This window comes from Scyliorhinus canicula, chromosome 15, assembly GCF_902713615.1.
Source record: "Scyliorhinus canicula chromosome 15, sScyCan1.1, whole genome shotgun sequence".
NCBI classification, from domain to species: Eukaryota; Metazoa; Chordata; class Chondrichthyes; order Carcharhiniformes; family Scyliorhinidae; genus Scyliorhinus; species Scyliorhinus canicula.
The window spans coordinates 20,849,072-20,861,162 of record NC_052160.1 but is presented as its reverse complement, the minus strand read 5'-3'; the positions used below and the strand labels follow the sequence as shown (position 1 = coordinate 20,861,162).

Genomic DNA, 12,091 nt, shown 5'->3' with positions numbered 1-12,091 from the left:
CCCCCTCCTCCTGACCCTTCTGAATCCCCTCCACCTGACCCCCATCATCCCCTCCTGGCCCCACCCCGATCTCCTGTCACCCTGAACTTGGTATGGAATCTTCCGTTGTGGGGTGGGGTGTGATCCTCCCCACCACAGAGGATTTGGACAACCTGCTACCTCACAGGGTTGTGGGAGGAGGGAATATTGCAAGCTCCGTGGTTCCACCAGTTCCACCGCTGCTCCTCCTGTGAGGGTGCATCACTGCATGGCATTATGGAAAATTAAAGAAGCCTCACGTTGTTTAACACGGTCACTTTTTCACTATTCTGGCAGGTGAATGTAGAAAATTCAAGGAGAAATTTATGAAGTGTCTCCGAGAGAGTAAGTTTGATAATTCTCTGTGCAGAGAGGAATCAAAGGAATACCTGGAGTGCAGAATGGAAAGGTACAGTGCCCAAACAAGGGAACTTTGGAAATGTCAACGTTACAACCAAATTCTTTATAATTAAGTGTTAATTTAACATTTAAAATTGTATACTGAATAATAAATCTTTTCTAACCATTTCTATTGCACACATTTTTTATATAGTCCCCCCCCCCCCCCCCCCCCCCCCCATTCCCTTGAACATTGAATGTGGTTTGGAATTCTGAAGCAGAATCATGAAAAAATTAATTTATAATTTTATAATTCTCAGCCCCTTCTTCAATCCTCCAATCCTTAGGGCAGTTGAGGCAGGGGTAAGCATGCTGCTGTGCAGAGGGCCCTGGGTGTCCTGGTGCATGAGTCGCAAAAAGTTGGTTTACAGGTGCAACAGGTGATTAAGAAGGTGAATGGAGTTTTGTCCTTCATTGCTAGAGGGATGGAGTTTAAGACTAGGGACGTTATGCTGCAACTGTATAAGGTGTTAGTGAGACCACACCTGGAGTATTATTTTTAGTTGTGGTCTCCTTACCTGAGAAAGGACATACTGGCACTAGAGGGTGTGCAGAGGAGATTCACTAGGTTAATCCCAGAGTTGAGGGGGTTGGATTACGAGGAGCGGTTGAGTGGACTGGGACTATACTCGTTAGAATTTAGAAGGATGTGGGGGCATCTTATATAAATATATAAAATTATGAAGGGAATAGATAGGATAGACGTGGGCAGGTTGTTTCCACTGGCGGGTGAAAGCAGAGCTCGGGGGCATAGCCTCAAAATAGGGGGAAGTAAATTTAGTACTGAATTTAGGAGGAACTTCTTCAATCAAAGGGTTGTGAATCTATGAAATTCCTTGCCCAGTGAAGCAGTTGAGGTGACAATCCTGATTCTTTTGCTGTCAGTCTGGTCTCAATAAAATTTGAGACTGATTTGCAGGTATCAATTATTGTTTATTTTAACCAGCTAGCTGGGGTGACTCACTCTAGTGGGAGAGCAGGACACAACCAGTCTCGTGAATCTTCAACAGCCAGAGTGAACAAAGAGACAAAACATTTCTGTACAGATACATTCAAGTTGCATCAAATTTCACATACATACGACCAAATAAGGCAACAGTAATGAATGCAAAATTCCCATAGGCTATCCCTATATACTTCTTGACCTGGCCATATATCCTGATTGGCTCATTTCACATTCCTCAGCCCTGGGCTCACTTAACATTCTTCAGCCCTTGGGGGGGCCCCTTTCACTCAGCATTCTCGTCCTAGCAATTACCCATCCCCCCATCCAAGCCATGCTTTGCCCAGTTCCTTTGTTCCGGCTCCTATACCCGGGTATCCTCTATATTATCCTAACTAATTATCCCATTTTGTATCACATTCGTTTGTTCAATTCCTCAGAGGGTCCTTCGTTAAATGTTTTCAAGATAAAGATAGATAGTTTTTTTTGAAGAATAAAGGATTATAGCGTTCGTGCGGGCAAGTGGAGCTGACTCCACAGATCAGCCATTGAATGGTGGAGCAGGCTCGAAGGGCCCGATGGCCTACTCCTGCTCCTAGTTCTTATGTTCTTGTATGGTTCCTCCAGCCTTCATAATTCAAAAGATCATTTCATGTAAAAACATTGACCCCCCCTAAGAGGCTGTGTGCCTGGCTGATGAATCTGGAACACAGGGTCACAGTCTCAGAAGAAAGACTCAACCATTAGGACCGAGCTGTAGAGAAATGTCTTCACTCAAAAGGGTTGTGAATGTTTGAAATTCATTCTGTAACCTCCCCCAATTGCATTTGGTGTGTCAACGTCTTTATCTCAAGTGTCTGGGATGGGCCTTGAAACACAATCTGCTTGCTCAAGAGGCATGAGTGTCAAAGCTGACATTGAAGTCATTACTTTGTCTTAAGAGTGCCTTTGCCCAGAAGAGTGCTAAATAATGGGTGCACATGACTTCAGCACTGGCCACCCAACACTGCATGCGTTTAATAATTCTCCTGTTCTACAGGCAGCTGATGACAAAGGAGCCACTGGAGAAACTGGGATTCAAAGATCTCCTTGACAGTAATGCAGCAGATAAACAGCAGCAGATGAAAACCTAACAGGAGGAATTCACATTGTATCTGCAGACGAAAAGGACCATTGATGGACTTATTTTCATACTGAATCTGTATATATTGTAAAAGTTTCTTTACTGTGTAATAAAATGTGGATTAAATACTTAGAATTATTTATTCTTTTTTTAACTCTAGAATGCATTTTAGCCCTTACACCCATAAGACTCAGGAGCAGATGTAGGCCATTATCGATTCTGCTGTCATTCAATGAGACCATGACTGATCTGATGTGATAATCCTCAACTCCCCTTTCCTGCTTTATTCCCATAACCCTTGATCCCCTTACTGATTAATCACAGCCTTGAACATACTTAACAACCCAGCCTCTACAACCCTCAGGGATCAAGAATTCTACAGATTCGCTACCTCTCAAGAGAAGACATTCCTCCTTAGCTCTTGTCTTAAATGGGAAACCCCTTACATTTTCTCTGGTCACAGTCCAAAGACTTGGATTGGTTAGGTGGCTTGGCCATGATAAATTGCCCTTAGTGACCAAAAAGGTGAGGAGGGGTGATTGATTTACGGGGATAGGGTGGAATTGAGGGCTTAAGTGGGTCGGTGCAGGCTCGATGGGCCAAATGGCCTCCTGCACTGTATGTTCTCTGTCATAGACTTCCCAAAAGGGGTTACAACCTCCCATCTTTTATCCCTCTTCGAATCCTATATGCCTCAATAAGGTCGCCTCTCATTCTTCTAAATTCCAATGAGTACAAGCCCAACCTCATAAGTCTGTGGCTGTGAGTGGTGCTGCAGGATTCTCCAGCGTGCGATTAGCGATGCAAAAGCCAGGGCATCGGCCCTCTTCCCCATACGTAGTTCTGGCTGGTCCAACACCCCAAAGACTGCCACTCTTGGGCATGGCTCCACCCTCACCCCCACAACCTTGGACATAGCCTCAATGAAGGCTGTCCAGAACCCTACATGTCTGGGGCAGGCCCAGAACATGTGGGCGTGTTTGGCTGGTCCTCCTTGGCACAGCTGGCATTTATCCTTCACCGCCGGAAGAACCTGTTCATTCGGGTTCTGGTTAGGTGCGCTCTGTGCACCACTTTAAACTGCATGAGGCTGAGCCTTGCGCAGGAGGAGGTGGAGTTGACCCTGCTCAGTGTTTTGCTCCAGAGTCCCCAACCCACTTCCGTACCAAGCTTGTCCTCTCATTTTTACCTGGCTCCATCCAGTGGTGTTCTTGCCCTTTCCAGCAGTCATCCATAGATATTCAAACAATTCCCCCTCTCCTTCCTGTCCGTGTTTATTAGCTCCTCCAATAAAGTGTCTCTTGGGGCCCGAGGGTACCTCGTCGTCTCCTTGCGGAGGAAGTGTTTGATCTAAAGATGCTGGAGTTCCTGTCCTGTCGGTAGCTCCAGATCTTCCGTCAGTTCGTTCAGGGTTACAAATCTCCCCTATGTGAAAGTCCCTGACTGCCAGTGCCCCCCCCCCCCCCCCCCCCCCCGGTCCTTTCTCCATTTTTTGAAGGTGGTGTCGAGCGTGGCTAGCGGGAATTTGTGGTTGCCACAGAAGGGGGGCATGGAGAACATCTCGGTTAAACCGAAATGCTGCCTCATTTGGTTCCATGCCATCAATGTGGCTACCACCACTGGGCAGGATTGTATTTTGCCCGGGGGAGATGGGAACGCTTTGCAGGAAGACTCCTCCAGCCTCACCCATTCCATGTTGGGTTCTCATATCCATCCCTGCGGATGAATCTGAACAGGAAGAGGAACCTTAGCAGTAGGTTCATCTTGATCGTCTGCACCCTCCCCCGCCCGGGAAAGCGGGAGCGCATCCCAACTCTGTAGGTCCTTTTTAACTTCTTTCGGCAGACTGGTCAGATTCCACTTCTGGATCCATGTCCAGTCATGGGCTATCTGCATCTCCGGTAGCAGAATTTGATTTGGGCTAGTTTGAATGGGTTCACTGGGAATGCCTCGCTCTTGCCCAGGTCGAGTTTGTCACCCGGGAAGACCTCAAACCCTCCAGGACCTTCATGATTGCTTTCAGTCCGTTCAGTGGGTCTGAGGCATAAAGAAGAAGGTCATCCGCATAGAGTGAGACTCTGTGCTCTCTGCCTCCTCTTTTGTTGCCCACCAGTCTTTCGCTTCCCGCAGGGCGATCGTCAAGGGTTCGATTGCCAGGGCGAACAAGATGGAGGACAGTGGGCATCCCTGCCTTGTGGGCAGCACGGTGGCGCAGTGGGTTCGCCCTGCAGCCTCACGATGCCAAGGTCCCAGATTCAATCCCGACTCTGGGTCACTGTGTGGAGTTTTCACATTCTCCCCTTGTCTGCGTGCGTTTCACCCCCACAATCCAAAGATGTGCACGGTAGGTGGATTGGCCATGCTAAATTGCCCCTTAATTGGAAAAAATGAATTGGGTACACTAAATTTATTTTTAAAAATCCCTGTCTTGTGCCTTCTGTGCAACTGGAAGTATTCAGTGCTGGTGGTGTTGGTCCAAATGCTCACCTTGGGGTGTTGTACAGGATTTTCACCCAGGAGGTAAACCACTTCCTACCCCAAACCACCCCAGTACCTCAAAGAGGTACATCCACTCGACTCTGTCGAAGGCCTTCTTTGTGTACAGGGAGACGATCATATCTGGTGTTCTCTCTCCCCAGATGGCGTCATTATTACATTTAGCAGGTACCTGGGGTGGAATTCTCCGACCCCCCCGCCGGGTCGGAGAATCGCCGGCGGGCCGCGTGTATCGCGCCACGCTGTCCCGATGCAGGTACGCGATTCTCTGCAGAGTGGAGAATCGGCGCCACTGGGGCTGACGTGGTCGGCGCGGCGCCGGTCAGGGTATGCGGCGACTCTCCGGCCCAGGCCGGCGCGCCAATTTTCCTGCCCTGCTGGGCCGAGCGGCCGTCAACAGAAAGCCGAGTCCCGCCAGCGCCGTTCTAACATCCTCTGGGCTGGCGGCACCTCGGCCTTGAAGGGTCCGAGGGCGGCCTGTTAGGGGTGAGGGGGGTGCGACCCCAGGGGAGGCCTTCGTAGTGGCCTGGCCCACGATAAAGGCCCACCGATCGTCGGGCCGGCCTCTGTCGAGGGGCCTCCTTTCCTCTGCGCCGGCTCCTGAAACCTTGCGCCATTTGACATCGAAGCCAGCACAGGGAAGAAGGCCACTGCACATGCGCTAGTTGGTACCGGGCTGACTGCGCATGCGCGGACCCCGCGGCGCCGGGTTCACGCAGGGATCGGCAGCTGCTCCACTGTGGCCCAGAGAATCGGGTCTCGGAAAGGGTGCCGACGCCAGAGTAAAACACTCCCATTTTTACGCCAGCATCGGGACTTCGCCGCCCGATGGGAGAATCCCACCCCTGATGTTTGCAGTTAGCTGTCTACGCTTGACAAAGCCCGTCTGGCCCTCTGTGCCCACCTCTGGGTCGTAGTTCTCTAGTCTCTTAGCCAGGACTTTTGTGAGTATCTTCGTGTCCACATAGAGCAGCGAAATGGGTCTATATGATTCGCATTCCGTCGGGTCTTTGGGGTATCAGTGATATTGTGGCCTGTTTTGCATTGGAGGCAGGCTGCCCCTCGCCACGAACATGGCCCCTAGGTGTGGGGCCAGGGCTGATGTGAATTTGATGGGTTCCCGGCACCTTCCCCACCTGCATGGGGCTCTTGCTCGCCATGATCTCTCCCAGTGCTATTGGTACTTCTAGCTCCCCTCAGCTATTGTCTCCACAACTGGCATGTCCAGTACATCGAGAAACCTTTACATCCCCGCCTCCCTGTTGGGGGGTTTGGAGGTGTACAGTCCTCGGTAGAAGGTTTCAAATGCTTGGTTGACTTTTTTAAATTCGGCTGCAAGTCTGCCCCTGTGTCCTTCACCTGTCCTAGCTTCCTTGTGGTTGCCTGCTTTCTCAGCTGGTGAGCCAGTAAGTGGCCAGCCTTTTCTCCATGTTCATAGAAGGTCCCACATGTCTGGCAGAGTTGGTGCACTGCCTTCCTGGTGGATGCAGGTTAAAGTCCATTTGCAGCTTTTTCCTCTCCACCAGAAGCTCTATGGTGGGGGCCTTGGAGTACTTTCTGGCGACCTCCAGGATGGAGGTCCACCCTCTCTTCCCTGTCCCTACGTGCCAATGCAGGCTATAACAGTGTTCTTCAAACTTTTTTTCTGGGGACCCATTTTTACCAACTGGCCAACCTTCGGGACCCAACCTGGCCGGCCTTCACGACCCTCGGCTGCGCGGGGATTTGCGTGATCGGGAGTGCCGCGGACAACGGCTCTGCGACCCTCCCGACATCCGCCCGCGACCCACCCGCGGGTTGCCCCCGACTTTGAAGAACACTGGGCTATAATATAGGCGGCAGGGTGTAGTGATCTGTATATCTGCTGGTATGTAAAGGGTTAACAACTGCATCATAGTGTTAGACAACCACTAGATGGCAGCACTAGATTCATGTACATAAACTGAACTCAAAGGATCTTCCATCTCTTCGTACCAGGAGTGACTAGCTAGCAGAGTGTTGGAGAGATATAGCTTAGTTGGCACGTGTAGTTAAACATTATTAATACTGCTGACTTACTTTATCATCAGTTATAGTTGTGGAAGAGTGAACAAATTCATTAGTATTATATTCGTTATTAAATGGTATTTGCTTAAATTGAAGATTGATAGTTTAATTGAACTAAATCATCAGGCCATTCTGGAAGTAAGCAAAAGAGTAATGACATATTACAATCACGTAATATAACACACGGTAGCAGTGGTTAGCACTGTTGCTTCACAGCTCCAGGGTCCCAGGTTCGATTCCCGGCTTGGGTCACTGTCTGTGCGGAGTCTGCACGTTTTCACCGTGTCTGCATGGGTTTCCTCCGGTGTTCTGGTTTTCTCCCACAGTCCAAAGATATGCAGGTTAGATGGATTGGACGTAGAAGGTGAGACTGCCACATTCTGGTTGTTAGTGACGTATTCGCCGATGGCCTTGGTATTTTCTGGCAGAAGACCTTGTCGGTAAAATGTCCGTGTCCAACCTCCACATGGGTTGCTGGACATGGCCTGTTTCCAACCTCACATCCACGTAATGTGGAGTGTGGCCGGAGATGACAATAGCAGATTATTCCGCCCTTACTATTTCTGGAAACACCGATTTCCCCACTGCAAAGAAGTCTGTGCAGGTGCAGACCTCGTCTACTGGGGAGAAGAACAAGATCTCCTTCTCATCTGGGTGCAGAGCCTGCCATGGGTCCACCGCCCCCATCTGCTCCATGAATGCTCCATTCCCCAGCCATGCCTGTCTTTTTACCTGTTCTGGGGCTCGATCGGTCCATCAATGAGTCCTGTACACAGTTCAAGACGGCCCCCGCCCCCCCCATGATCAGTCAGTGTGTGTCGATGTCGGGGATTTCCGCCATGGTCTTTTTTTATGAAATCTGTTTAATTCCAGTTGGGGGCATACAGGTTCACCAGTACTCCCATGCCCCATCCTCGACACTGCTGACCATGACCGTCAGGGTCTGTAACCGTCCTTGTCACTAACATATCATTTTCTTACTAATCAGTATGGCTACTCCCCCAGCCCTCGTCCCATAACAAGAGTGATATATCTGCCCCACCCAACCCTTCCTTACCCACAGTTGGTCTTCTCCCTCAAGTGTGTCTCTTGCAGGAAGCGTTGGCTATCTCGTTTTCTCTTCCTCCCACATGTCTAAGTTTTAAATTAAATGGCTGTAATAATAAACTCCATTGAAACAGTCTGGCAAGTGGGTTGGATTTTCTTCTTTGTGTTTGTTGGGGATTGTAATTTTTTCATATATATGTTCGAGTGGGGGGTAGGATACTTGGTGCCATGGGCCGGGGCTACCTGGGCGGGATAGTTCACGGAAGAGCAGTGGGGGCGAGCAGGTGATAAGTTTGTTGATGGTGGTTGGGATCGTCATTTTGTTATGGGGGGGGGGGGGGGGGGGGGGGAGGTATTGATCTGCTGACAGGGGTCCCAATTTTTAAGAACATCTGCGTTTTTCAATTTAATTTGAGGAATGTCAAATCCAGAGTCATCTAGATGTGGTTCTTCACTTTGAGTTATAATCACTAAAACCCTCTCTTTTTGCTCTCCTTCCCTTTCAAAATACCTTTTAAGCATATTCACACGACACACGCGGCAAATTTTCCTTCTATCTGGCATTCTTGCCAAATAATTCACCTCACTCAATTTCCTTTCAATTTGATAAGATCCACAAAACCTTGCTATTAAAGGTTCATCTACCACTGGTAACAATACTAAAACCTTATCTCCACTGGCAAAACTATGGACTTTTGCTTTCTTGTCCGCTACCTGTTCCATCACATGCTGTGCAACTTTTAAATGTCTAGCCAATTCACCTGCTCTATTTAATCGTTCCCTAAAATTTGACACGTAATCCAATAATGTAGTTTCAGACAGCTCACTCACCAATTTCTCCTTAATGAATATAAGTGGTCCACTTACGTCATGACCAACAATTAGTTCAAAAAGACAGAATTTGGTTGATTCATTAGGTGCAACCCTAATTGCAAACAATACGAATGGAATTCCTTTATCCCAATCCTCTGGATAATCTTAACAATAAGCCCTCAACATTGTATTTAACGTCTGATGCCACAGTTCAAACGCTCCCTGCAATTCTGGATGGTACGCAGTTCATTTAAATTGTTTTATTCCTAAGCTATTCATAACTTCTTTGAATAACCTCGAGGTAAAATTTGATCCTTGATCCAATTGTTTTTCTGTGGGTAGTCCATATCTAGTAAAAAAATTGAAGTAACTCCTCCACAATCCTTTTAGCTGTAATATTGCATACTGGAATAGCCTCTGGAAACCATATCCATTATAGTCAAAAGATATTGATTCCCACTTTTTGTTTTAGGAACTGGTCCTACACAATCAATTATGACCCTTGTAAAAAGTTCCTCAAATGCTGGAATGGGTATTAAGGGTTTATCACCGCTTGAGGTTTCCCTATCACTTGACATGTGTGACATGATCGATACAATTTAACTACACCTATATGTAGTCCAGGCCGAAAAAAATGTTTTTGTATTTTAGCTTGAGTTTTCCTTATTCCCAAATGACCTCCTACTGGTACCTCATGTGCTACTCGCAACACCTATTTTCTATACCCTAACGGCAATACCACTTGATGAACTTCTGCCCACTTTTCATCCACCTACATGTGTAAAGGTCTTCATTTGCTCATTAAGACATCATTTTTAAGGTAATAACATTCTGGTATGCACTCAGATTCCTCTTCCGTGTATGCTTTCTGATACATCCATTTTATTTCTATATCTTTCTGTTGTAACTTTGCCAATTTTCCCGAACTAAAAATATCCACCTCATCCTCCACTCGTTCTTTTCCATCTGATCAAAAAACGTTTCTGATAATTGAACTTCAACTTTACCTTCACTCTTTGATCTCTCCTCTTGTCTTAACTTGTGACTTTGCGACTTTGTTACTACACAATCAGGAAAAATCCCAGAAGATTCATCCTTCAACAATACAGTTGTTTGATTTTCCACTGGCTTATCATCCACAGTAGGCATCACTCCCACCTGCGATCCAGCTATATCATTACCCAAGATAAACTGTATTTCTGGACAAGATAGTTTCTCTATTACTCCTATTACCACTTCACCACTCTTTACTGGACTCTCCAAACTCACCTTATATAACGGAACACTACTCTTCTCACCCGGAATTCCACATATTACCACTTTTTCTGGCAATATTCCTCCCAAACTACATAACTCCTTATCTCTTACTATCAAAGATTGACTAGCTCCTGTATCTCTTAAAATTGTGACTTCCTTACCTACCCCTCCTGGTACACATGAGTAAACTTTACCCACACAAGTAAATTCTTTAAAGAGATCTGGCACCCTCTGATCAATCATCTCTTGATCAGGCTGTACATTCTTTTGCACCTCCTTTGCTTCAATTGGGCTTTCCTTTACCACTTTAACAAACTTCACTGGCTTATCCTGTTTTAACACATCAGCCTTCCCAGTGCTTTTCTTAAACCCCCAACACTGTGATTTTACATGGCCTAGTTTATGACAGTAAAAGCATCTGAAACTTTTCATTTATCTTCCACCCTTCTGGATTTTAAAAAAAATCTGAGGTACACTATCCTTATTATCTCCCATCAGATCTCCTTTACTTTTACCACCTGAGTATTTCTCTTTTCCCCAGTTTCTATCTCTCAGAAGCTGAAACTGATGTTGAAAACCAAACTTTGATTTATGACCTAATTCATAATCATCTGCCATTTCTGCTGCTAATCTCGAAGTTTTAACCCTCTGCTCTTCCACATGAGTTCTCACTACATCAGGAATTGAATTTTTAAACTCCTCCAAAATGATCATTTCTCTAGAGCTTCATACGTTTGGTCTATTTTCAAAGCCCTTATCCACCGATCAAAATTACTCTGTTTGATCCTTTCAAACTCTATGTATGTTTGACCAGGTTCTTTACTTAAATTTCTAAACCTTTGACTGTAGGCTTCAGTCACTATTTCATATGCACCTAAGATGGATTTTTTTTAACCTTGTCATACATCCCAGATACCTCCTCTGATAGTGATGCAAACACTTCACTAGCTCTACCTAACAACTTTGTTTGAATCAGTAATACCCACATGTCCTGTGGCCATTTCATTTCTTTGGCCACCTTCTCAAATGAAATGAAAACAGCTTCTACATACTTCTCATCAAACCTTTGGCAATGCTTGGACATATTTAAATAGATCTCCACCAAACCTTCGACTATGATTCTCACTATCCTCATCACTATCCTCAGACTGTACGTTTCTCTTTACCTCTGCCAATTTTAACTGATGTTCACGTTACATGGCCAGTTTCTGAAGTTCAAAGTCTCTCTCTTTTTCTTTTTCCTCCCTCTCTTTTCCTTTTTCCCTGATCTGTATCTCCCTTTCTCATGGTTTTGTTCTGCTGGGGCAATTTGTTCCTTTTCCGTCATTTCGAATTCAAGCTGCTTTAATTCTTGCTCATGCTCAAGCTGCTTTATCTGTAATTGAATTCTTACCATTTCCAATGATTCTGACTGTGTCTCAGGTAATTTTAAATGTTCAGCTACTGCTGCAATTACCCCTTCTTTCTGTACTTTGTCAGGCAATGTTAACTGTAATATTGTTGCCAAATCTAAAAGCCTTTTTAAAATCTCTGAATGTAAGGTACTGCGCGTGACCTTCTCCACCCCTAAAAACATCTGAGCCTCTGAAAGAGCCATTGTCCACAGCACACTCCCTATTTAAACTTGAATACAACACCTAAAAAGCAAACACAAATATGCCCACCCCTCACTGCCTATAAGTTCACTAAGCCAACTCCAATCATGAAAGATAGACTTTTATCTCACAATCACCCAATTTGTTATGGGTCAGAGCTTAGAAACTCCAAAGTATATTATGAAGTCCACCTGACCGACAACCTTGATGTTGAATTTGGCTGGGATGAGCACAAGAGCCTTCCCTTCAGGTGTGATTCATCAGTCTACCTAGACACTTTAATCAAAACCAGCTTTATTCTAGGAACTTAGTTAACATATGTATATATATGTAAACAAGCAGTAAGAATTTTTA

The 12,091-nt window shown here is 46.1% G+C and overlaps 1 protein-coding gene across 1 annotated transcript in view; it reads left to right on the top strand.

The window, feature by feature from the left end:
- Positions 1–2,618, top strand: part of LOC119979104 (cytochrome c oxidase assembly protein COX19) — a 5,388-nt gene extending 2,770 nt beyond the window's left edge. Inside the window, exons 2-3 of the mRNA XM_038821104.1 lie at positions 316–427; positions 2,400–2,618. Coding sequence (XP_038677032.1) covers positions 316–427; positions 2,400–2,493 — 206 coding nt within the window. The 3' untranslated portion in view covers positions 2,494–2,618. The remainder of the gene's footprint in view (positions 1–315; positions 428–2,399) is intronic.
- The last annotated feature ends 9,473 nt before the right edge of the window (positions 2,619–12,091 follow it).